The sequence below is a fragment of the Fusarium redolens genome, assembly GCF_020744475.1.
Source record: "Fusarium redolens strain MPI-CAGE-AT-0023 chromosome Unknown BKA55scaffold_25, whole genome shotgun sequence".
NCBI classification, from domain to species: domain Eukaryota; kingdom Fungi; phylum Ascomycota; class Sordariomycetes; order Hypocreales; family Nectriaceae; genus Fusarium; species Fusarium redolens.
This window is the reverse complement of record NW_025763688.1, coordinates 90,282-115,620: the sequence shown is the minus strand read 5'-3', so window position 1 is coordinate 115,620 and position 25,339 is coordinate 90,282. Positions and strand designations below refer to the sequence as shown.

The 25,339-nt window shown below is 46.9% G+C and overlaps 11 protein-coding genes across 11 annotated transcripts; 8 read left to right on the top strand and 3 right to left on the bottom strand.

The window, feature by feature from the left end:
* Positions 1-341: 341 nt before the first annotated feature.
* Positions 342-1,513, top strand: BKA55DRAFT_599119 (Pyruvate/Phosphoenolpyruvate kinase-like domain-containing protein; the record flags this gene model as incomplete). The annotated part of the gene is made up of 3 exons (XM_046196350.1): positions 342-837; positions 896-1,162; positions 1,230-1,513. The coding sequence occupies 3 exons, from the start codon at positions 342-344 to the stop codon at positions 1,511-1,513; spliced, it is 1,047 nt and encodes a 348-aa protein (XP_046042517.1).
* A 2,007-nt stretch (positions 1,514-3,520) lies between these two features.
* On the top strand, positions 3,521-4,234 carry BKA55DRAFT_481118 (uncharacterized protein; the record flags this gene model as incomplete). Its single annotated transcript, XM_046186195.1, has 1 exon — positions 3,521-4,234. A coding segment is annotated over one exon (714 nt), but the record flags the coding sequence as incomplete, so codon positions are not given.
* A 252-nt stretch (positions 4,235-4,486) lies between these two features.
* BKA55DRAFT_211971 (uncharacterized protein) lies at positions 4,487-6,219 on the bottom strand. Its single transcript, XM_046185162.1, has 2 exons — positions 4,782-6,219; positions 4,487-4,728 (listed from the first exon to the last, which is right to left on the bottom strand). Exon 1 carries the CDS (start codon positions 6,119-6,121, stop codon positions 4,793-4,795), a length of 1,329 nt encoding a protein of 442 aa, XP_046042515.1. The 5' UTR covers positions 6,122-6,219; the 3' UTR covers positions 4,487-4,728; positions 4,782-4,792.
* Positions 6,220-6,797: 578 nt separating this feature from the next.
* Positions 6,798-7,390, top strand: BKA55DRAFT_584121 (uncharacterized protein). The gene is made up of 2 exons (XM_046194275.1): positions 6,798-6,934; positions 6,994-7,390. The coding sequence occupies exons 1-2, from the start codon at positions 6,906-6,908 to the stop codon at positions 7,163-7,165; spliced, it is 201 nt and encodes a 66-aa protein (XP_046042514.1). The 5' UTR covers positions 6,798-6,905; the 3' UTR covers positions 7,166-7,390.
* Positions 7,391-7,914: 524 nt separating this feature from the next.
* BKA55DRAFT_584118 (uncharacterized protein) lies at positions 7,915-9,512 on the top strand. Its single transcript, XM_046194274.1, has one exon. The coding sequence runs from the start codon at positions 8,203-8,205 to the stop codon at positions 9,343-9,345; it is 1,143 nt and encodes a 380-aa protein (XP_046042513.1). The 5' UTR covers positions 7,915-8,202; the 3' UTR covers positions 9,346-9,512.
* A 416-nt stretch (positions 9,513-9,928) lies between these two features.
* On the top strand, positions 9,929-11,066 carry BKA55DRAFT_584117 (uncharacterized protein). The gene has a single exon (XM_046194273.1). The coding sequence runs from the start codon at positions 10,123-10,125 to the stop codon at positions 10,942-10,944; it is 822 nt and encodes a 273-aa protein (XP_046042512.1). The 5' UTR covers positions 9,929-10,122; the 3' UTR covers positions 10,945-11,066.
* A 620-nt stretch (positions 11,067-11,686) lies between these two features.
* BKA55DRAFT_545703 (uncharacterized protein) lies at positions 11,687-15,871 on the top strand (the record flags this gene model as incomplete). The annotated part of the gene is made up of 6 exons (XM_046190839.1): positions 11,687-11,868; positions 11,932-12,551; positions 12,603-14,295; positions 14,350-14,831; positions 14,885-14,939; positions 14,986-15,871. The coding sequence occupies 6 exons, from the start codon at positions 11,687-11,689 to the stop codon at positions 15,869-15,871; spliced, it is 3,918 nt and encodes a 1,305-aa protein (XP_046042511.1).
* Positions 15,872-16,092: 221 nt separating this feature from the next.
* Positions 16,093-18,815, top strand: BKA55DRAFT_743534 (glycoside hydrolase superfamily). Its single transcript, XM_046201551.1, has 2 exons — positions 16,093-16,635; positions 16,689-18,815. The coding sequence occupies exons 1-2, from the start codon at positions 16,424-16,426 to the stop codon at positions 18,775-18,777; spliced, it is 2,301 nt and encodes a 766-aa protein (XP_046042510.1). The 5' UTR covers positions 16,093-16,423; the 3' UTR covers positions 18,778-18,815.
* Positions 18,806-20,310, bottom strand: BKA55DRAFT_584109 (uncharacterized protein). Its single transcript, XM_046194272.1, has 2 exons — positions 18,980-20,310; positions 18,806-18,917 (listed from the first exon to the last, which is right to left on the bottom strand). The coding sequence occupies exons 1-2, from the start codon at positions 19,919-19,921 to the stop codon at positions 18,864-18,866; spliced, it is 996 nt and encodes a 331-aa protein (XP_046042509.1). The 5' UTR covers positions 19,922-20,310; the 3' UTR covers positions 18,806-18,863.
* A 203-nt stretch (positions 20,311-20,513) lies between these two features.
* BKA55DRAFT_584107 (uncharacterized protein) lies at positions 20,514-22,432 on the top strand. The gene is made up of 5 exons (XM_046194271.1): positions 20,514-20,929; positions 20,997-21,488; positions 21,545-21,620; positions 21,671-22,144; positions 22,208-22,432. Exons 1-5 carry the CDS (start codon positions 20,687-20,689, stop codon positions 22,306-22,308), a joined length of 1,386 nt encoding a protein of 461 aa, XP_046042508.1. The 5' UTR covers positions 20,514-20,686; the 3' UTR covers positions 22,309-22,432.
* BKA55DRAFT_527201 (pyridoxal phosphate-dependent transferase) lies at positions 22,327-24,209 on the bottom strand (the record flags this gene model as incomplete). Its single annotated transcript, XM_046188910.1, has 2 exons — positions 22,327-23,804; positions 23,945-24,209. The coding sequence occupies 2 exons, from the start codon at positions 24,207-24,209 to the stop codon at positions 22,327-22,329; spliced, it is 1,743 nt and encodes a 580-aa protein (XP_046042507.1).
* Between the last annotated feature and the right edge of the window lie 1,130 nt (positions 24,210-25,339).

The following is a 25,339-nucleotide window of genomic DNA, read 5'->3' as shown; positions in this document are numbered from 1 at the left end:
CATCGACAGATCCCGCCATTCTCCGAAATCAAGGTTCGCAGCTCGCAAAAAGGGGGGCATCTGATCCCGGGTCGAGATCCTTCCCGATCTTAGATGCGGGGTCCCCGCATACCCCGGATTCTTTGAGAACTATCCCGGGGGCCTAGCAGCGCATGCTCCAAGCAGATGAATATCCGGCACTTTCCGTGGACATCCGAATCTCGGCCGGCGACGCACTTTTACATACTCTTCTGGGCTTCATGTATATAACATGTCCATTCAACATCCCCGATTTAATTGTTCATCCTCAGTCATCTCATCATTCTAAGATCACATATCAATGCCAATTACTCCTAGTCATAATGTCCAAGGCCATCGTCAACACCACCCCTTACCCCTTCCAGTTCAAGGCACCAACGCTGGAAAAGTCTGGCAAACCTGGAGAGATCGAGCATGTAACGGGCACTCTGAAAAATGTCCGCGGCAAGATCCCATCCGTCCAGGTGTCAGCTCTCCGCACTATGATGCTCGAAGCTCATAACGACCCTACAAAGATCCTTGCCCACTGCTGCAGCTATGATGGTCTTTCGTCGCGACTCGTCGAGGAAGCCGGTTTCCCGATGATATTCCTTGCTGGATATTCTGTATCTAGTGCCTATGGTCTGCCTGACACTGGTTATATTGCAATGGCCGAGATGTGCGATAAGATCCAAGAAACCGTTCGGCAAGTTTCTGTTCCTGTCATGGCCGATGGAGACACAGGCTATGGTAGCCCGCTCAACGTTAAAAGAACCGTGGAGAGCTATGCCCATGCTGGCGCGGCTGGAATCATGATTGAGGATCAAACTTGGCCGAAGCGCAAGTCTTTAGATATACCCTCCATGTTACCGGGATGATGGAGAGCTAACCGCCTCAGGTTGTGGTCATACGAAGGGAAAGTCTGTTGTCTCTCGTGGTGAGGCATATGCCCGCATCCAGGCGGCTTGCGACGCTCGAGATCAAGGCAAGGATATCTTTGTCCTTGCGAGAACAGATGCTCTGATCCACGGTTGGGAAGAGGCCCTGAGCCGTGCCAAGGAATTCAAGAGAATCGGTGTCGATGCTGTTTTTGTTGAAGCTCTTCCCGATCGTGAGTCCATGCGACGATGTGTGGAGGAGATTGGCATCCCCACATTTGCAAACAGTAAGTCACGTCCCTTGGCTCTTGTTCCAGTTGAATCGTCTTTATTCGAGCTAACTTATTGTGTTAGTTATTGAAGGAGGAAAGACCGAAAATCTGTCGGCAAAGGACCTTGCCGAACTAGGATTCTGTGCTGTGGCATACCCCTGGACGCTTGTTGCTGCCAAGCTCAAGAGTATTCGCGAGACCTTGGAAGAACTTAAGAAGAGTATGACTGTGGGAAAGCCGCCTCTGATTCTCTCATATAATGAAGTTTGCGAAGGCGTTGGATTCAATAAGTACTGGGATCTGGAAGATAGGTATAAGTTCAAGGATGACGGTCTCGTAACTGACCCTACAAACGGCGATGTTTAGTTGTTATATCTAGAGGAAAAAGCCTATAGTGGAACAAATAGAGACCTGCTGGCCTCTTATTTTCGTGGAGCTCCAAGGGCAAAATTGTAATTTAAGACTTACAAGTTACTTTGAAAGCTATACAATGGGTGACAGATTTACCGCCTGAAGCCTCCGGCCCCGAGTTTTCCATGAAGTGGCATTTCTCTATATGATCTATAATGTTATCCGTCTGAAGCATTAAATGAAGCCTGCAACCTTAATATCGAATGGGGCCAAATTTATGGAACAGGCACGCTGCGATACATCTCGCGGTGTTAGTTCAGTTGGTCGGGGATCCTCTTAACAAAAAGCCAGTGGCTCCTCTTCATCAGCAACAGCCTTCTCACACGCTTCGATCGTGATAAAGGATGACGTAGCACATGGTATCTAATACTATCGAAGGGCATATGCAACGACGTGTCCTAATTGATAACTGAACTGAAGTATATTCCTCTAGCATTTACTCCGTGAGACCAGCCCCACCTTTGCGTCTTCAGTCAGAACTTGCACCGAAGTTGACGAAGAGATGAGAGATGAGAATCATTTCTACTTGGTCTTTGAGTTCATTGATTAACGAGTATTATGCGAGGATAAATACAAACTGAGAGAGCGGACGGGGTTTTTATAGTAGTATCATGAGCCAAGTTGGTTGACCTGACAGCTGATGCTTGCATCACGCCCTTTACCTGGGTATCATGAGCCATTCTTGATGAGGTTTTAGTCTCAACAAAACCAAACCACCGCCGTCTCGTATTTTCAAGTACGCAAAAATGGGGCTCAAGAATAGAAAAGTCTACGAGTCTCATCGAAGTACACCAGAGACCTGATGTGATAAACGCTTGGGTGTCCCAACCACCAGTACGTGTAAGAAGAGTGGAATGGAAGAGAAATGAAATGAATAATGGAATTCCATGGAAGAACGAAGTTTCGAATGTTGGATGGCGCCTCCAACCCAAGCATGGATTGGGCTGTTGCTGATAGACTGGGCTTGAGCAAAGTGAGGGTTGGGCGAGCAAGAGGATTGAACAAATCTTACGTGTTAAGGGGAGCACATTATTATAAGTAAGCTGATGACATAAGTTAATGTCGTCATATTGGGTACTGCCACTGCTGAGCTTGCCTAACGTAACACCTAGATAGACCCCTGCTTTAATGTACATCCAGACCTGCCAACTGCTGGAACAAAGAACTCTAACCTTTTCCAGAGGCTGAGCTGAAGTGGCAAGTATTGATTAATGCGTCAAAAGGATGCGGCAAGTTACTGACAGAAAGGAAATGTTATCTGCCGATGATGGTTTGGATCCAGTTCAACCAAACTCGCCGGAAATGATCTATTTATTTGTTGCCAAACGGGTGAGAGAACCACAGGTACACTTTGCATAAACAGCACAAGAGTGACAGAATAAATGTTCACTCCTCTACATTTCATAGCCTGCTAGCGTGATAACTATTTTGTCACAGTACCTGCTGCGGCCTTGTTGAGGCCTTCCAGCTAGTGGGTACCAGGCCAATAAGACCTCCCTCGGGTACAGTCAAACTGCCAATTAGAAGTGATATACACAGCTGTGCTGTTCGGGTTTCATTTGGGTACGATAAAAGAAAATGCTTTGTAAAATTACTTTGGTTTATATATCTTATGGGAAGAGGTATTTCGCTTCATCAGAATCCAGCAACCGCGACATTTATATGAGCTTTTATTTCTGATTTCAGGTGTATAAAACCATGTGCGACGACAGATCCTTTTACAGACTTTCAATGAGGCAACGGCCTCAATCTGACCACACCAATCTCGGCCTACGAGGGGCTAGAAACTCTGGGGCGAGCGATTACCAAAACTCTGTTGCCAATCGATATAGTGAAGCTGTCGGCCAGTGTGCCACACTCATATCGGACGAATGGCAAGGTTCATCAACTGAGGCCAATTCTCACGACCTGTATCCTGCATACCATCACCTGAAACTGGGGCTACTGCAGCTCTCGAAAGATTTGTTCAGGCGATGGATGCCTGGGGTAGAGTACATGGCGCCACCAGAAGACAGGTTACAGCCCCAGGAACGATTTAGGACACCTCGTCGCTATTCAAGCAGGAGACAAGTGAAGGAAGAAGAAGACATTGATGATGACGGGCTCGTTGTTGTTTCTTATTCACCCCGTACCAGGGCATTTTTTCATTTTGCTTGTCCCTTTTACATCTATGACCCAGAAAAACACCAGCAATGCCTCCTCAGAAACGGCCTAAAGTCAATTGAGGGTGTTATTGAGCATGTCATGAAACACCACTCCCGATCCCCGTATTGTTCGAGATGCTACCGGAGCTTCAACTCGCTGATTGATCGCGATGATCACATTTTGAACGGTGGATGCAAGAAGCGCTACCCGGACCCATCGGATGGGGTCATTGAAGACCAAAAGGCCTTATTGATAAGGGCTAACGATCACTACTTGGATGAAAAGAGGCGCTGGCATCGTATCTGGTCTATCATTTTCCCGCCTGCAGAGTGGCCCCGGTCTCCATACCTGGATCGAGGCCGTGGGCTCAAAACATCGATGGCACGGGACTTCTGGGATCTATACGGCGTCCAACTTATCTTGGAGATTCTCGAGCATGAGAGGCTACCCACAACTCAAGAGAGTAACGCTCATGGTGTACTCTATGAGCTAGGGCTACAAGATTTGTTGAACATGGTTATTCAAGAGTAGGACTATCAAGAGTATCGGCTAGATTTCTAATGATGGATTGAGTGCTTAATTGTGGAGGGGTTCATGGCTTCAAAAGGATTGACCAACGTCTTGGGCATAGATAAAAGATAGAATTGTTTCGAACTTGAAAATCCTTTGTAAAATGGAGGACAATTAGATCTGAGGTTCCCACCCAAAGTCTAGTAGCGCAGACAGGATACAAGACGCCAAAAATATAAACACTTTCACATTAGACTTGTCAAAAGGTTGTCAAACTGCCACCTAAACTAAAGGTTAAGAAGAAAGAAAAAACCAAATAAGGACCCTGAACCCATAAGAATATGACCGATATTTCCCTCTAGGCCTGCAGACAAAATTTGCTCCTCTAAGGGCAACCGACACTGACACAAAAACAAAGAAAAAGAATAATAGAGAATGCATCTTTTGTAGTTGCAGTTGAGCCTCGCGGCTCTAAGCTTGACTTGAGTCTCTTCAAGTCTTCTAGAGTTTAGAACCTCCCTGGTTAGTATAATATCGAAGGGCATGTTGAGCATAGATGTATACATACTAAAATCCACACTATGAACCGCGGCGATTGACGGCGCTACCGTATAGATTCAAATCATCGTCGTCTTGAGAAATAAACTCACTTGCCGGTTCGAAACGAGCAGTAGGGTATCCCGAGTCAACAATGTTGTTCTCAGAAGTCGTATATGTCCCAAAGCCCAAAATTTGACTTGGTGCATAGTTAGTGTTAAACGTATTATTCCAAAGCGAGGAATTGTCGCCCTGACTCGCATTCAACCCAAGATGCGTTTCAAAAGCACCAGGATTGGATAAACCAGAGTCGTCTCCTAAACCTTGCGGTTGGGTGAAGGGTTGTAAAGGCTGAGAAGACAATGCTCGATTAGGAGGCATGTGGGTTGGCTCCGGTCCTCGCTGCACAGTATTCGGCGGGGCTTGCGGAGGGGGTCTTCTGGGTTGGGGTGCGGGTGATGAAGTGGTGTAGATCCTGTCCGTAGATCGTCTAGCAATCGATCGGATCTCTGCTGGCGATAGGCGTTGTAAAGATTGAAGCTCCGCTTCAATTATCAACTGCACCTGTGGACGTGGAAGAATAATCTCGACGTACGGCGATAGTGGACGGGGTTTCCCCGGAAAACACCTGTCCCACATGATATACCATCTAAAAGTTTCACTATGCCGCGGGTATACTCGAAGCTCTGTTCTTAGCTCTTCGAACTCTCGGAGTAACAAGACACCGGTTTGTTCGATATTCGCTATCTGACATTGGATTCCCTCAGTCAAGTGGCCTCGGCGCCTATGCTCAGCACCAATGCCATGAAACAGACAGCGACATCTTGCGCAATAGAGAATGACATCCTCTGGTAGAACAGTTTCAAACCCTAACCTCACCTCCGCTAACAGGTGTTGCCGCTTGATGTGTTGAATGACATCCGATAGACGGGTTAATCGGCGGCCCCTGCACTCATCATACCGGTGCGGGTCCAGTTTGCAAAATGGGCATTCGAACGACAGTATTGGCACCTTGGTATGAGGATATTTGGGGCCATCTCGTTGATCTACTCTGCCATTTTCTTCGTTGTTCTGGCCACTATTGGTGTTCAAGTCTTGGTAGCGGCGACGCTTGTTAGCCCTGCGACCAGGTGTAGGCGCCTGGTCTGGGGGAAGTTCTTGAACAGATGATTCACCAGTGACTTGGCGGGGCTCATTGTTACTGTTCCCCAGGTTCATCTTGGCCAATTTGTTGGAGAGAACATCTGGCCTTGAGGGCGGATCATTCCTCTTGTCCGATATGACGAATTCGGGTCTATTGGGTTGCTTGGATGCCAATGAAGTAATTGAATGAGAGAAAAATGAGTTGTAAAGGCCAAGCTTCGTAGCCATTGAGTGAGTGAAAGGTGAGATCGGCTCCTGGTGCACTTAAGGCGGGATTCAGTTAAGTGCGGGAGCCGCAAGTCGGGGCTGTTTACGGGAAGAAAGACAACCAGAGAGAGCATCCTTCAGGCCACACTTTAACTAACATTGTCATTGAATCTTTGGGCACTGATTCCATCAAACGCTCGGGTACCAAGCCTTTTCCTCAATATCCGCATGCCCTATGCCCTGAATGCACATAGTTGCATGTCTTCCAACACGAATGTGAACAGGCAATTGAATGTTCTTTCTGGTTGGAGATTTTATGATCAAACTCGAGGCCGATACGATATTGATTGGCGATGGAGCGTCCAAAAACTAAGCTTATGTCTTGCTTTGCCGACGGCCAGTTGTCCCCTACAGGCCCCACTGAAAATGCCTACAGCTGCCAACGCAGCGTTGAGGACCGAGGGGAGCCACGTCAATCCCAGCGAGGGCCTCTCGTCGGGCCTCGCCCACAGTTGAGGAGTCCTAGAAATACATACTCGATTCTGATATGCTAGCCTTGGAGATGATGAAGTTGTTTCAGCGAGGCTGCGCTGCGCTTGGTAAATGTCATTCATCATCGCTTGCAGTATACAACAGATGCCCAATTGTTTAAACATCAAGTCCACGATCGTGGATGGAGCAATCAATTGTGAGGACAGCAGACACAATTGTGCAAGATTTCAGGATTATATATGCTCTATAATTTGATGCCATCTCCAAGTTTTCAAAAGCAATACCTGACATGAACAACAGCTAAGTAAGAACCATGACGTTATCCGCCCCAACCCCCAAAAGGTTTGTTTCAATCATCGATCGTCTATACGCATTGCGTGCTAACAATGCCGTTCCTGCAGCCTTTCGCACCAACCGTGTGCAATCAAAGAATACAACGACCGCATTCGAGACTGGTTACTGGACCCAGGCCTGGATATCCAGGGCAGACTATTGGCTGGTGGCCACCTCAGCGTGCAGCCTCAGCCTCCAAAAGACGCGCCAACGAAACCACCACCCAAGGCACACATTTAGGTGGTCGCCTGTTTCAATCTCATTTCACATGTTGCGCGCGCCCTGCAGTTGCTTTTTTATTGCCTGCCACCGAATTGTGGCTGATAGTTCATGGCGATAATAGGGTCAAAGTGATTGATATAGTTGGTATTATTGAGTAATGGGGCCGGTCATCTCACCCCAGGTGATGAATGGGGAAAACAAGAAAAGGTGTCACACATGGATTTAGTCTGTTTTGATTTAGCGCATTTACTATCCGTTTTTTACTTATTGATTGCCAACACATCGGGCGCGTTTGTGTGACCTACTCCCCCGTGCTCATATAATTATAAACCAATCGATCCTAGCCGGATGACCAGATTATCCAACTCCAAACCAACGTGTACCCAATTGGGAAGAGTGACACCCATTCTCTAGCATTACCCGTTACAAAAACACGTAGCACTCGGTTATTCTCGTCTCATAGCTCCTGTGACTGACTGCCTTGGGTGCGCAGCACTTAAACCTCTGTACGCCTTGGCGCTCAAGTAATTTCACCAGTTCTTTGAAGCTGATACTTCGAACCTCCAGTGCAGGCAAGCGCGTATATATGCCGACGCTTTCCCCAACGTCCCACATTTCAGCTCGTAAAGTAAGCAAACCGTATTTGCAGGTTGGCTGATGATGTAGCCTCAAACATTTAACACAGGACCCCTCCGAAGAAAGGCTTTCAACTCATTTCTAAACAATGTCTTTAATGCAAGAAGCGGCTATGCATGAGTACATAAGGGAAAAAACAACAACCGAGAATCAAGCCACACCTTCAAAGTCAAGCTCACAATTCAATAAACGAATCTCACAATGCCCTTATGGAAGACCTATTTCACCAGCACCAACAAGATCAGGGACCTTCGATGTTTACTCACAAAAGTCAAGTATGAAAACTCTCTAGATCCGTGAATGATGCAAGGCTGATATACATCTCTTTCCAAGTACCTAACAAAGACCTGGTGGATGATTATCTGACAAGGACTTTAAAAGAAAATGCCTACTCATCTCAGGCTGTGTCATTGAACGGAATGGTCCTCCAGGGAGGCAAAATCTCTCGACGGCCAGATACTCCTATCCCGATTATACGAAATCCAGCGACTCCGGGTGGATCATCGTTGAATGCTCACCGATTTTCTTCCAACATGCTTAGCAATCAGTTTCCGAAAGAAGAAGAGAAGCAGAGTCTGCCGTTTCCAGCCCGTAGTACAACCCCTAACAAAAAAAGACGTACAGCTGGATTTAGCGATGAGCTCTATGACCTTGATGAAGATGGTTATCAAAACCCCAACGAAAACGTTAAGAAATTCGCTTGCCCTTACTTCCGAAAGAATCCAGAGCGCCACCTGGAATGCATAAACCTAAAGATGGTCCGCATCTCCGACGTCAAGCAGCATTTGAAGAGAAGACATACAGCGCCTTACCCCTGTCCGAGATGCTCTGAGGGGTTCTTGTCTCTGAACCTGCAAGAGGATCATATCCTGCAACAGACTTGCTCCCTGGGATCTGGAGCGAACTGGGATAGTGTTTCGCTGGCTTCACAGAAAGCCCTCCAGGCTCGCTTTGGAAAGGGCCTTTCACCAGAGGCACAGTGGTACGGAATTTGGAAAATTCTGTTTGGAGTACCCCGTACTATGCCGAAGCCGCATCTGGACGGCGTCGTTAAAGAGGTTACTGGGATGCTACGCGGCATCTGGATGGATGAAGGTCGACAACTGATTTCTGAATTCGTCCAGGCAATGGACCAGCCGCCCAGCTACAATGATCAACTATACCAATTACTTGCGGGGCTTCTTGATAAAGTTGAGGCTCGCTTTGAACAAAAGCCTTCAGAGAGAATTTCCAGGAAAGCATCCCTTGGTTCTGAACGAAGCCCCGAGGGGCCTACCGGAGTGCAGTTGGATACCATTTCTCATCTCACGACAGAGGATCCATTTGCAACAGATGGCAGCCAGCGGTGCGTTCCATCTTACAATACTGCGATCTTGCCTTTCGATTTCTCAGCTACGGCATCCGAGGTTTCTGAAATTTCCTATCAAGCATCAGAGTTCAGCTTCACTGGAACGCAGCTACCACAGACTCAGTATTCTTATACTGATATTCCCATATCGGATTTCCATCTTTCGGATTACAGTCAGCAGCAACCTATTGTCATGGATGGAGCTATGTTGTGAAATATGAATAGCTTTTCAGTTAGTCTAATTGACGGTAGTACAGGCTTCTCGAGTTGACGTATTGTTTTTGGTTCTTGAGGATACTTAATATTAAAGTAACATCTTTGCAACTCTATAACATAAACTGAAGTAAAACTATAGAACTCACTATGCCTGACTATAAGTTTACCAAGGTCAAAGAGCTGTTGAAGTCGGCATGGGAGGCAAGAGCTAAACTCTGCTGATGTTTATGTAGTTCTCCGAGGCTTGGAAGATCCACTCCCAGGGGATATAGCACAGGTAGGAGCAGATCAAACGTTTCAAACTTGGAATGTTGTAAATTGAAGCTGTGCGATATTGTAAGTCAGTGGCCACCTAATATTCCCAAATTTCCCGTTAATTCTGTGCTTTCTAGCGGCACTCTCTCGCGTTGACAAGACTGTCGGTTATCAAACCGGCACTCAGCCATGATTCATCAGCAAGATTTGACGTTTCACAAGCTGACTCACGGCGCACGATTTTACCTAAAAGGGTAAGCTTCAACTTCGATTAGACCCCACTTGAACCTTGAAAAGGATGATCTTGTGGTCAATGGTGAAAACAAGAGAACTAACAAAACTATTTATATCAATATTCTTCCCAGATCAACGTTGATTTTGTTCAGTTATCGAACTAGCATGGACATTTAAAAAAAAAAAATTCTCTTACTCTTCCCTCATACACACCTTTTTCTGAACCTCTCAACAATAGAGGCGCTTACCGTCCAAGAATATCTACAGTGCCAATAGCTCAACCAGCATGTCCAACCATCCCAACTATTATCCACCACCTGGCCCTCCACCTGCTACCAATACGAATCAGCCCCCAGCAGGTTATTCTCCATACTATAAGGCATCTCTCAACCCACCTCCCAGTTATCAGCAACCTATCTATCCAACTGCACCCGGGCCTTCTGGCTTTCAAGGACCACCAAGCTACTGCCCTCGTGTAGGCTTCATCAGATTACCCGCAAAGTTCCATATCTGGAATGTCATGACCAGCGGCGGCACCAGCTGCCTCGAGCTCGGACCTCACCTCAAAGGTCCAGTTGCCTACTCTGCAAAGATGTTCTCCAGCAGCAGACTCAAGATCAAGGAGGGTCCATATGCATCGGCAAATCTGCCTATCTGCACTATAGAGAGTCGACACACTTTCAGTAGCAAGAGCACCATCACCTTTGATGGCTTTCAAGCAAACTTCGTGGAGACGAGTATGTTGAACGAAGGCGCAACCTGGCCCTTTGATGTTGAGGTCAATGGTACCCCTCAAAGATGGCAGTGGAGAAAAATGAAGACACAAGAATCATCAACACTTGGGCAGATTGTTGAAGCATTTTCTGAAAGTGACCTCGGAAGTTGGAAGCTTGTCCCTGTTTTAGGACAGGGCTGGCCTGTCGCTACCTTCGAGGCGTCTGGAGGGAATACTTTCGAAGATAACGCGGCACTTGGAGTATTTGAGTTCCACGGTCCCGCTGCTGTTGGCAACTTGGGTGATTTCTTTACAAATGTATCTATTGCGATTCTGCTGCGCATTATATCGCAACATTACATTAGTAGGATTGCGGCCTTGGCTGGCTCATGATCGCACGACATCTCCTTGATGAAGAGATAGCAGTTGGGCATATATGGCAATAGCTCGCAAAGTCCTATCAAATGACCCCGGAATCGCATACACTGTATTTAAACCGTGACCATCCGTTTTAGTATCCTTCTTTGCATATCTTGTGCAGCAATATGAGTCTAAAGTTTTGTTCCATGACTATTGAGAAGTGGCGTGACTCAGCCGCAGCCTGATTTGATACATGTCCAAGGTACCGTAGGGGCTCGACATTGAACGAATTAGAGGTGCATAGACTTCAGCTTGTCAACACCAAAATGCAATATTTACCAGGATGGATTGCTCATTGCCCCGCACGCTTTCCTTTCTTCAGATGATGAGGTCTCTCACTTGCGACCACCCGAGGGTGCTCTGTTAACAGTTGTTCATCGCAAAATACCATTGTCCCATGAGATCCAAGGCGATCTCGGGCTTTTTATTAATTGTATCCACCTCGACGTCTTGTCTGTCTGAGGAATATTCTGTAGCTAGTGTCTTATCCTGGGGAGTTGCCAATCTGCCTTGCGCACTACTTCATGGCGTTTGGTGGCGTCCGCAAGAAGCTGACTGCAGCATGGAGGGCACCTAGACACTTGAAAATCAGCCTCATGGCCCTAAGTTGCTAATCTAGACAGCCATTTCTCACTGCGAAGTTGGCTCCAGAACTTCCCCCATCCTTCATTCTACTTCGTAACTGATCCGTAGCTTCACCCTTCTAATCGTCATTATGCCAGGGAAATATAATGATTCAGTAATATCTTTCAAGACAGACTCAGAGCCCGAAGACGAGAGCGAGATTGCGGCTCTCGAAGATTTTACGCAGTCACATGTAGATGTTGACTTCTCCGACGATGAGGGATCTACCTCAACCGCTCCCCATATTTCTTGGCGACGACCCTCGCAGAGCTTGTACGTGACCTTGTCAAGAATCAATGAGGGCTTCTGGTCGTGGCCTTTACTAAATTATTCCAGCATCAGAAATCAAGCTAGAGAGCTCAAGATATCGTCAGCATGCCGTATATGCGACCAGCCGGGACGACCCGAGGAGCTCATATTCTGCAGCGGCTGCGGAACACCATGGCGACCAGCGCATAATAAATGTCTAGCAAAGCATCGCGCACATGTCCCCAGACGTGTCAGACGCAGGTCAAGTCTAGGTGACGAAGAATGCGATGAGGTCGATTACATCGACTATGTCTTCACGCGATACCTACTCCGCCCGCCTTCACCAACCTCAAGGCCAGAGTTACACGCGAACGATGTGACGTGCTCATGGATTGGAGTCCCTGTGTTCCAAAGCGTTGATAGGCCGCAGATTCATATCTGGAGTCGTCTTCATGATCTACTGCAGATGTCGCGCACAGCCCGAAAGCGACAATACCCCAACTTGATCTCTTTCATCGGAGATACAGGCTCGGGGAAAAGCACCTTGATTCGGACGATGATCAAAATGGCTCGACCAGAAACACCCCAAGATGAATCTGTGCCGGTGCCTGGACTGCCAGAAGATCGTTTCGTTTCGACGAGTAGTGATATTCACGCTTACGCCGACCCTCTCACCCTGTCCAGCAGGTCCCCAATGGTATATGTCGGTGAGCAATGAGGAATATGACTCTTCTGCCGACTACTGACAGGTGTAATAGACTCTGAAGGCTTTGTGGGGTCTGACCGGCCAGTCTCACAAGAAATAGTCACGGCGCTATCGGAACCAGGATGGCTTCTTCAATGCAAGTTTGGGACAAATGCCGCTGAACACCGAGTCCAAATATTCTATCAGGAGCAGCAAGACCGGCTACTGAAGAAAGTGAATCAGTTTCTCGATGGCGCGGAGAACAGAATCAACGTTGACTGGGGTCGCTTGGACTACCCAGATCCGCGATCATCTGTGGTCCCGAGAACATCGAATGGGCGAAGGTTGTGCCGTGTCCAGCATAATACTCGAAAACTCATTGTCAGCCATTTGTATCCTCGGGTACTGTATGGCTTCTCAGATGTCGTATGCTTTGTAACAACGAATGGAAGATCATCGAATACCTTTCTGGGTGAACTCATTGACTGGGCACAAGAATCACATGACCGCATTCTGAACCAGAGAATGAAGCCTTCCCTCATCATAATCATCAACAAAGATGTCGAGACTGGCCTGTACTCAAGCTCATCGACAGACCCGACCGAGCAACTCCTTCGGAGCTTTGAAAACACGGAACGATTTGAGAGCTTGCAGTATCTTTGGGAGGACCGGGAACACCCTATCAAAAGCACGGCGGATCTTCTCAGGTGTTACTACAGCGACTTCAAAGTCGTCCTCATTCCAGCCCTGACCCGCAAGAGTTCACCTGCCGAAGCCATTTCAGTCAGCAAAAGCATTAAAGAGCTTTATGAAACTATCAGAACTTCGGTTGCGAAGGTTCGGAACGCGAAGATACACAACGGTACCGAGTCGGACTTGGCGACACTTAATACGCACCTCAGCAGGTCGTTGAGTGTTTTAGGTCAAGATCTTCGCGCTGCCCTTGATCTTCATGACATAGTCAAGGAAGACTCGCCAATTCCTACAGAGCTGAGTGACCACATGGCTGCAACCCTTCAGCAAATGTGCACAGCCCGCGGCCTCGATAATACTGATGAAATTGGAGGAGAGCAACAGCTTGTGGATAGCTTTACTCCATATGTTGGCGCGTGTATCAGTGCGCAGACCAGCTGCATCGAAGACAACGGTACAGAACTCATGATGCTTATACAAACCGTAAAGCTGATAACAACAGAGGTTAGAAGAACCACGAGGGACAAACTAATCACCGAAGCCCAACGCGGCCTCCAGAAATTTCGATGGCGTCATTGGCGATGTGAAGCGCTTGATCCACATGGCAGAAGACGATGTCAGAATTACTGCAATGGGCATGAGAAAGGACATCAGTTCAAATCCGACTCTACTAACAGAACAATAAACAGCATAAGAGACAAATCTAGTGATAGATGCTCTTGGCATCCCGATAAGTTTGCTCGACGTCTTCGCGAAGAGATAGCACGATCACAGAGGGGAGGCCAAGCTATTAAGAGGCTCACTTCGTTGGCGAGGGTAATACGACTTACAGAGCTACAGAGCCAACGGACGTGTTTCACATGCCTTTCCAACTGTCCTACTAACATGCTTCCATGTCAACGATTTCAACACGGCATCTGTCAGACTTGTCTTGAGAGATTTGCTCGACAGACAAATGGTGGCTCGATATTGGTGATTGGGAAGTGCCCACTTGGCTGTGCTCTCAAGACTGGGACGTGGAGTATCAGAATCAAACCGAAAGCTGCTGGACCTCGTGTATTGTCACTTGATGGGTAGGCTTCTCAACTGCATATGAATTTCGTAACACAGCTAACCGTTATTAACAGAGGAGGTGTACGCGGTATTGTTGAGCTTTATGTCCTGAGCCAGATCGAGCAGCAAGTCGGTTACGGCATATCGATTCACGAGCTATTCGACCTGGTCGTTGGTACAAGTACAGGTGGCATTGTCGCGTTAGGGGTATTTCATGAGCGATGGTCAACGCGCGATGCTATCACAAGATTCCAGGCCTTGGCAAAGCAAGCATTCACTCTCCGACTCGGTCTTGGTAACTCCTTCATTAAGACAATGGTGCAGCCCTTTTACACGTTTAGATACACAAGCGACGGCATCGAAAACGCCTTGAAGCAATCCTTCGGGAGATCGCGATTTCTCTTTGGACCATCGATGGATCTCAAGACCAACTTCCGAGCGACGACCGGTGGAAAAGACTGGGTCAAGGTTGGCGTTGTGTCATGCTTACAAGGTCGGGCGCAGCCAACGTTGATTGCCAACTATTCCAGAAACCCCAGCCGAGATAAGGATGACGGTAAGCTTTAGATCGCACTTGACTTGGAGGTCCTTGTTGACCCAGTACTCCAGAAGACTATCTATCTCGAGAAGATGAGCAATCTCGGGACTTCAAGATTTGGGAAGCGTAAGTCGACTCATCACGGCGTAATTCGTATTACTGACTCCTCTAGGGCGAGAGCAACCTCAGCAGCACCAGTATTCTTTCAACCCTTCGTTCACAGTAAAACTCAGAGGTCCTACGTCGACGGTGCTCTTGCCTACAACAACCCTGTCTCTTTAGCCTATTCCGAGGTCGAAAAGATCTGGCCAGATTCCCTTCCCCCGGATATTGTCCTCTCAATCGGAACTGGGGTAGTCGTCGAACCAAAGTCTGGAAAGATGAAAACGAAGCGAGATTCAAAAGTAGAAAGTTTAAAAAAGCTTCTGCCTGGAGGTTACCGAAAGCAGATCGAAGCAGGATTAGGCATAATCCAAAGCTCCATGAGCTGTCACGAAGCGTGGAGGGAGTTCAAAAGATTGTCTATCCCAGAACCTCGACTTCGAGACAATTGCCATCGCCTTAATGTCGGGTTAAGACAGCGCGTCGAGATGGATGACGTAAGGAAGATGGAGATGCCTCTTGAAGATTGTGAGAAATACCTCTGTTATGATACCGAGACCATGTACTATAACAGAGGTTACAGAACAGCTTTTCAACACGTCCAAACTGTATCGAAGCGACTCCTCGCATCATTATTCTACTACGTCGGACCTCTTCAAGACACGATGAAAGGAGGGAAATATGAGGGAAACATCTTTTGCAGACTGGAGCCCGGATCAGCGTCTGCAAGAAACTTATTGCGAGAACGCATTCGGTTCAGACTTGGGCAACTTCCGGAGAACAGTGTCAATCCTGTGTATTCCCGCATGCAGCATCATCATGACAGTGCAGGATTTAAACCCAGGGATTTATCAGCTCATGTGGTTTTCAAAGCTGCAGATGGGACGTTTGAGCGGTACATCGAGGTCAATATGCCTCAATGGGAAGAAATATGGGAGCCAATATCAGGGTTTTGAACTTACTTCAGGCCAAAAAAGGGCCGAGTGCACAGCGGTTTCTGGTATATTAGCCGTGAGCCTTTGCATCTCCCAGGTCCAAGCGCACCAATATTTAACTTCTGTTGATATCCATAAGCTTTCTAACCCTGATAGACATAACCAACCGATTCGGCGCCTGCTGATCGTGACCTCATACTTTAATGTATTATGCTTTTATTAAAAGTTATTACTATTAGGCTATTTATAGTGTTACATCAGTCCGCATTCTGCCTGAAACTGCACGCTTTACTCCCCGCATCCCCGCGGCTCCCCGCACTCGTTGATAATATCCGATAGGCTTCAACTGAGGTTAGAGAATTGCCGATCGTCCCATATGCCGTTCTGAGAACACTGCATCATTGGGTTTTCATTTGCTCGGCTATGGTGAGCCGCAAATGAGCATATGCATGACTCCGCAATAACCGGAGCATAGAAAGATCATTAAGTGATCAGGCGGAGTGGAATAGTAAAGCATAAAAGCAGACGACTCTGTTGTCAAAACAAGGGTTATTTTTCAGGCCAAGTAACACCATGTTGCTCAATCTTCAGGTCGCTGCCAGCGCTTTATCACTTTCTGTTCTGAATGGACTGGCTACAGCTGCTACGCCTTATACTCTTCCTGACTGTACCAAGGAACCTTTGAGCAAGAACGGAATATGTGACACCTCGGCGTCCCCTGCTAAAAGAGCTGCTGCCTTGGTCGCTGCTTTGACGCCCGAAGAGAAGGTTGGCAATCTGGTTAGGTAAGAGACTCGCTCACGATGACTATTCGGATATCGGGGCTGACTTGAAGTAGTAACGCAACTGGTGCGCCTAGAATTGGACTACCACGGTACAACTGGTGGAACGAAGCCCTCCATGGACTCGCTGGCTCTCCGGGTGGTCGCTTTGCCGACACCCCTCCATATAACGCCGCCACATCGTTTCCCATGCCTCTTCTCATGGCAGCCGCTTTCGATGATGATCTTATCCACAGTATCGGCAATGTCGTCGGCACCGAAGCGCGTGCGTTCACTAACGGCGGCTGGCGCGGAGTTGACTTCTGGACACCCAACGTCAACCCCTTCAAAGATCCTCGCTGGGGTCGTGGCTCAGAAACCCCCGGTGAAGATGCTCTTCACGTGAGTCGCTATGCTCGATACATCGTGAGAGGTCTTGAAGGCGATAAAGAACAGCGACGTATTGTTGCGACCTGCAAGCATTACGCTGGAAATGACTTTGAGGACTGGGGAGGGTTTACACGTCACGACTTCGATGCGAAGATCACTCCTCAAGACTTGGCGGAGTACTACGTCAGACCTTTCCAGGAGTGTACTCGTGATGCCAAGGTCGGCTCCATCATGTGCGCTTACAACGCCGTCAACGGTATTCCCGCCTGCGCGAACTCTTATCTTCAGGAGACTATCCTCAGAGGGCACTGGAACTGGACGCGCGATAATAACTGGATCACTAGTGACTGTGGAGCTATGCAGGATATTTGGCAGCATCACAACTATACCAAGACCAACGCTGAAGGTGCTCTCGTCGCTTTTGAGAACGGTATGGATTCTAGCTGCGAGTATACCACTACCAGCGACGTCTCCGATGCCTACAAGCAAGGCGTCTTGACTGAGAAGCTCATGGATCGATCTCTGCATCGTCTCTTCGAGGGTCTTGTGCATACTGGTTTCTTCGATGGTGCCAAAGCACAATGGAACTCGCTTAGTTTTGCCGATGTCAACACCAAGGAGGCTCAGGATCTAGCACTCAGGTCCGCCGTCGAGGGTGCAGTCCTCCTGAAAAACGACGGTACACTGCCCCTCAAGCTCAAGAAGAAGGATAGTATTGCTTTGATCGGATTCTGGGCCAACGATACATCCAAGCTCCAGGGCGGATACAGTGGGCGTGCTCCCTTCCTTCACAGCCCGCTGTACGCAGCTGAGAAGCTTGGTCTTAACACCAACGTTGCTTGGGGCCCGACACTGCAGAACAGCTCGTTTCACGATAACTGGACTACCAATGCTGTTGCTGCTGCAAAGAAATCTGATTACATCCTGTACTTTGGTGGTCTTGACGCTTCAGCTGCTGGCGAGGACAGAGACCGTGAGAATCTTGACTGGCCTGAGAGCCAGCTGACTCTGCTCCAGAAGCTCTCCAGACTGGGTAAGCCTTTGGTTGTTATTCAGCTTGGTGACCAAGTAGATGACACTGCTCTTCTAAAGAACAAGAAGTTCAACAGTATTCTTTGGGTCAACTACCCTGGTCAAGATGGCGGCACTGCAGTGATGGACCTACTCACCGGACGCAAGAGTCCTGCTGGCCGTCTACCCGTCACGCAATATCCGAGCAGCTACACTGAGCAAATTGGCATGACCGATATGGACCTGAGACCTACCAAGTCGTTGCCTGGAAGGACTTATCGCTGGTACTCCACTCCAGTTCTGCCCTACGGCTTTGGACTTCACTACACCACTTTCAAAGCCAAGTTCAAGTCTAACAAACTGAACTTCGACATCCAGAAGCTTCTCAAGGGCTGCAGTGCTCAATACTCCGACACCTGCGCTCTACCCCCCATCCAAGTCAGCGTCAAGAACACTGGTCGTATTACCTCTGACTTTGTATCTCTTCTCTTCATCGAGAGTAAAGTTGGACCAAAGCCATACCCGCTCAAGACACTTGCAGCTTATGGCCGCTTACATGATGTTGCGCCGTCTGCTACAAAGGATATCTCACTTCAGTGGACGTTGGATAATATTGCACGAAGGGGAGAGAATGGCGATTTGGTTGTTTATCCAGGGACCTACACCCTGTTGCTGGATGAGCCTACGCAAGCGAAGGTTGAAGTCACATTGACTGGAAAGAAGGCTACTTTGGACAAGTGGCCTCAAGACCCCAAATCAGCATGATTGCACTCAGGGCATCAGTAGACAATAGTTGAATCATGTAGTCTCATATATATCACGTCTATAGCTTAAATCCAAGGCTCTGCCCTTCATGTCCACAGTAATAAATTCCTTTCTTTGTCCATTGCATTGATAAACGTGTACTATAAATGGTTGTCAGTAAGATCGCGCGTAAGCCGAAGCTAAAAGAATACTTGAGACGCACCTCCATGAATCTCGGCATGCCATATACCCTATCGCCGATCCAATTGTCCTCATTGCTCACTGGCCTCAGGCCCATCGCCTCCAGAGAATACCACCACTTCAACCAGGATCTAAGGCCATTTGGAACCGTGACGCCATCTGGTGCTTTCTTGAGATGCATCTCGACCAACAACTGACCAAAAGGCAAAGTCACATTGTCATTATTTCGCTGGTCCTTACCAGACTCGATCAGGGACGTCAGAGCGTCAAACTCTGCCCCTTCGATGTCCATCTTGATGAGATCAACGTATGAGTGACCATTCACCTTCATCAGATCCTGTATCGAAAACACAGGCGGTCTAGCCTTGCTGTCTGATACCTTTCCAATCATCGCCTTCTGGAACTTGGCACGCGACCATATGAACTCGGGAACTTGCTGCGCCCACTTCTCAACGGTGCCATCATATCCCCATATGCGAGCATTCGTGCGCTGCAACAACTCAGCCTCAAAGGAAGAGTCATCACTCACGCCGAATGAGTAAACAATAAGTTCCCGTGCCTTATTCGAGTCTGACGATGGGCCAGGACACTCCTTCTCATAGCGCGTCATACCACATATTATCTTGCCGCCATCGCTGATTGAGCCAACTCGTTCAAGATCGTGGGGACAGAAGAAACTTGGGCGGGCAAAGTCCCAAACATTGAAGGGGTTCATGTATCCGTCGGGAAACTTTTCATCGTAGCCGACTACCTGGGCCATTTCCTCACGAGCTTTGATAGAGCGTTTCCATAGCTTTTCGGCATGTGCAAGTCTTGAGTTTAGATGAGGATCCTTGCTGAAGACGTCTGCATGACTTTGTAACGATAACAATGTTGAGAAATGAGGGGACGTCCTTGTGAATAGTACTGTACAGAGCAGTATTGTCGCTAAGACGAAGCTAATTGTGACCAGTTTTTGAGACATGGCTATGGTGAAGTGGGTCACTGGAAGCCAAATGGATTTTCAGCATGAATCATAAAATAGATATAGGGTAGTAAAGAAACATAAAAAAGATTGACTGACATTAAAAATACTCAACACAGCTGATATCGGCCATAGGTTTACGGTGAATTGAGCTAATTACCCCTTTTTCACTGCTGTTTTGAGTTTCACCTGAAGTGGCACGATCTGCTCAGTGCCTTGAATGAGCAGACGTGGACTCCAGATTAAGAGGGCTAGTCCTACACGTTGAGCTCGGATCAATTTGCCGAAACCGGGATAAGCGGCACCGAAGATCGATCCAGGTTAGGCTTCTTCTTTTCACGATTCCTCAAGGACTCTTCAAAAATAGAAAACACAACGAGAGATTTGCATATCAGGTGAACAGCGTTCCTCATACTATTGTACAATGCCACACCCTTTATATCTAAATACCTGCGAGCTGTCTTCTTTACGCTCATTAGAGACTCCTACGTCAGCACTAAGTCAACCGTCATTCCTTTAGACCCACAGTCTCGACTCTTCTGCCGGATTCCCGTGAGCCGCTCGGTGTTTTACGACAGAGACCAATCAATGGCAAACTAAGACATCAGGGGTACACCATGAAACGTCAACGCCTCTGCACGGCCCTCGTCTCGTATTCCCACGATAGCATCGTCCAATTTTCTTGGCCTTCTTCCCAAGCCTCTCACGACTTCTCGGTTTTGAAGTCCTTGTTTCATAATTGGCGTCCCGACATGTTAGCCAGCTATGGATCACTACACCATCACTCTTATCATCCTCATCATACCGCTCATTTTTGCTTCCTATTCGCATCACAGACATGTGACATTAAAGCTGGTCCGAGGCTCGGGGGAGGAGGCCAGTCGTCTTGACATGATCGACGATGAGATTCATGATGTTGATCATGAGTCGACTCATGACAGATACTACAATTTTCGCAACAAGTTTCTGTGGGTCTACGGTCTGGCCATGGCCGCAGAATGGCTCCAGGTGAGTTTCCGGAAGAGAAGGATGACACCTAGCAGAAAGATATCTGACTTTTGCTGCTCTATGTAAGGGGTCCTATCTGTACAGCTGTTTGAAGAATACCCATAAACTCTCAGAACCTGCCATTGCAACTCTTTTTGCTACTGGCTTTGTCTCCGCCGGAATCAGCACTGTATTCATGGGATCACTTTCCAATCAGTATGGCAAAAAGTTCATGTGCCAATGCTACTGTGTCATTTACTCAGTTTCTTGCCTCACCATGCTCTCCGGCAATATACTATTACTGTTTGCGGGTAGGTTAATAGGCGGATTTTGCACTACATTACTTTACTCAACCTTTGAGAACTGGATGATAGCCGAGTATCAACGACAAGAATTCGGTGACCGTGGAACTGCATTGAGTACCATATATAGCATGATGGCTGCGACAAATGGCTTTGTTGCTGTCGCAAGTGGTATTGTAGCTCAAGTGGTCGTGAATGCCTTGGGTTCACATACTGCCCCCTTCTTACTCAGTATCGTCTGTCTAAGCCTGGCACTGGCGGTTATCACTCGGTCCTGGGTAAACTCTGCCTTTAGGCCCATTGCACGTTGTATCAATTGTTAACGCAAGATCAGGCGGAGAGCTTTACATCACCCATCAGATCCTCAGTCACCGAAACCTCATGGAAGGTCAGCGCCATCTCTCTCATGAGTATGTAATTACGACATATCGCCGTTGAATGGAGCTGACACTATGAGTAGAAGACCCAAGTCTGGTTATTCTGACACTAACCATGTGCTTCTTCGAGGGCTCTGTATACGTTATGCTTTATTCTTGGCCACAGACAATCATGTCAGCTCGTGCTCAAGAAAAGATATGGGCTAATCCTCCTTTCGGCACCATATTTGCGAGTTTGATGGGTGCAATGTCTCTGGGATCCTTTTCATTCCTCTATGCCTCGCGTGAGGGAAACTCGATACAAGTTTCATCGCGCACAATTCAGCTTGCGTTATCCATCTCAGCTTCAGGTCTTCTGTTGACGATTTTACTACAAGACGAGTTGAGTCGCTTCTGGGCGTTTTGCCTCTTCGAGACATGTGTCGGACTGTATTATCCGACCATGGCCTACTTGAAAGGTCGGCTTGTTGAGGAGGAGCGACAAAGTCAAGTTTATGGGTTGATGAGGGTGCCACTCAATGTCTTCACCGTGCTGTGTCTAACTACTGTCAGTGAAGGTATGTTGCGAATCCTTTCCCTAGTTTTACGTCTAAGGTGGATATGCTTACGATAAAACCTAGGAGATGAAAGCCGCGAGAACAGGTTTATAATATGCAGCAGCCTTCTCTTGCTTGGCGTTTTATTGATGTCTCGGTTTGATCCTAAGCAAAACAGATCCTAGTAAATAGCCAACTATTATCTATAGCGTTTCAAGGAACCAACGTAGATGTTCACGGCACGCATGCAGTGTCAAATGCAATGCAAGGATACGTCTTCGAATTCTTAAAGCTACGGCCCCATCTAACATACATTTGTAACTCCACCTACCATCCTCAACCTGATCTGCCTTCATAACAGCATACTTGAAGATATTAAGCAAAGTATCCGAATCCTCTAACCCGACCGAGATTCTGATTTGAGCCGTTGAAAGTCCCAAGTCACTCATGTTCAACTCCTTATCATCCTTGTAAATAAGATACGTGAATCCTAGAGCGATGGTCCTATGAGCAGCAAAATGAGGCCCATAGTATGTGTGAAGATTGTCGTAAAACTTAATGGCGCTCTCTTGTGAATTGAACTCAAGACCGAAGAGACAACCATATCCTGGCGTAAAGTCGGTTGTGGGCGTTCGCATGAAAACGTCATAGTTACCATGTGCTTGAGAATGAGGGACGGTGGGATAATAAACGCGCTTTACGCTGCCCTGTTCGACCTTGGTGCGCTTGTAGAGCCAGTCCGTGAGCACCTTTACGTTCTTGTTGACAACAGTAGCTCGGTGAAGGTAGTCCTCACTGTTGTGTCGCAGCGTCCTTGCGTCGCCAATGTAAAGATCATTGACGTAGTCCTGGTCAACGATGTGCTTCAGGTCGTTGTAGATTCGACTCGAGGAGTTGAGAACAAAGCTGCCAGCCAAGACGTCTGCGTGGCCGCTGAAAAGCTTGCTCAAACTTGTGACTACAACGTCAGCGACGGGAAGTACATCAACGTTGCAGAATCCACCATCGGTGTCGTCAACGATGAGAGCGAAGTGGAGGTCATCGGCTAGCTGTCGAAGACGAGGAAGGTCTGATGTAAACAGAAGTGGATTGCTCGGGCACTCGGTCCAAATCGACAAAATGGGACATCCTCTGGCCTTTTCATCCCTGATAAATTGCTCAATCTCATCCATCTTGCTACCGATAGGGAAGAACTGAAAGCCAGGGCCATACTTCTTTAGAACATGACGGGTTTCATAGAAGCAAACACCCAGCATAACGCTCTTGCGCTCACTGCTACCGGCCAGGCGCTGAAGATATTGATGGATGTTGTAAATAGCCGCCATGCCCGATTGGAAGAGGTAAACATCTGAAGGCTGTACCTTTTTCTCTCTAACAGTAATAGACGCGCGCTCAAGAAGATATGTGATGCGCTCACAGAGCACCTTGTGAGGCGTTTCGTCGTGGTTTAGAACGGACGTAGCGTCAATTGGCACCTCTCGTAGACCAGACAAATTGGCTGGGACATGTTCTGCAAAGCGGCTGGAGACCGCAACACCGGTATCTGACCACCACGTCATGACGTGGAACAGCTTGTCCAACGGAAACATCACAGCATAGAGATACAACTTGCTCCCTTCTGTCGAATTACTCTCAAAGGCTCTGATTGATACCGATTGAGAGTCCAGAGTTTCAAGTCCATCTGTGCGATCAGGGGTTGTGATGTAGTTGGCGCATGCTTGAGCGACTTGCAGCCTTGGAAATATAAAGCATGTGTACTTTGTCAGATCTAGCCCTGATAGTTCCGTGACCACTTGGACAAGCTTCACACGAGAGATTCACAGTTAGCCGCCAGTCCAATACTGCTTGGAGACGTAAAGTCAAGGCTTACCTGAGCGCAATCCTTACGAGGTAGAATGCGTGGGTAGATGCTAACGATCTTGGATAGATGAGCAGGGTCTCGTTCTGCAAGCCTCACCAAGGCCTTCCATCCTGGGAAGTGCGACGTGATAGCGTGGCGAGGAGCTGGCGGCAAAGCATGAGACCATGGTGTATCGATTTTGTCTGGTTCAGGTATATCTCGGAGTTCGAAGCTGTTGGAACCCATTTTCGGCTATCAGGCCGATGAGTACAATGCCTCGAATAAGAGTGCGAGTGCAGCTCTAGAGTGATCCGGTTCTCATTGCTACTTATCAGGCGAAGATTAGAGTTGGCTATACTGAGCGAATGATTCGCACAGACAATGACTGTTGTGTCTTAGATGGAAGTTCGTACAGCTTGTAATCAGTCGCCGGTGACCATAATGATAGACCGGGATACAATAAAAACTTGAGTACTTCAAACGGTGCAGCTTAATGTGTTCTCAAGTTTCACCGAGCTACTTTTCCCTGTGGTTGGTGGCCCATGCTCTGATCTGCAAATGTGCCGCCGACGGAGTTTATAAGAATTAGCGGTATATGCCATTTGGCTACTTCTTATCGCCGTCGACGGGCCTTTTAATGACAGTTGAAATAATTTAGCAGGCTTAGGAGCAAACTCGATGCGTAAAAACAGCCCTTCATGTATACGTCAAGTTAGAAACAAGCTTGCAAACTATAGTCTAATATTTTTAATAATATTAATTAATTTAAAATATTAAAGGTAATTTTAAATAAAAATAAAGTGTTTATAAAATTAAATTAATTATTAATCTTTAAATATAATAAAATATAAATTAAAATATATAATTTAAAAAATAAAAAATAAATCTTTAAATTAAATTTTTTTTTAAGTTTATAAATTAGCCTTAAAAGGTATATTTAAGTATTTTTAAAATTTAATATAATTTAAATATTTATTACCTTTATACCTAATAAAGCTTTATTAAGTTAAATTATTATAATTAACTGCCTTAATTATAGCTTAAACCTAGCTTATAACAGGGTAGGTTCTAAACAGGAAAACTAATCCATACTAGGTTTAATATTTACAGAGTTATAGGGCGTTATACTAAGCAGTTATAAGTATTATATCTCTTAATAGTAAATAAAGCAGGTTAGGCATATTTAAATAAAGAAGTCTTATTAATAGCTAGTAAGCTAAGGTTTATTTACTACTTAAAGAATATATATATATACTAGGTAGCTTATAGTTTAAGTATTAAGGCTTATAATAAGTTATAAGCTAGATTATAAGCCTATTATAAGTTTATAGGCTAGCTTATAGTTAATTATTCTTAATATAATATAAGTTAATATA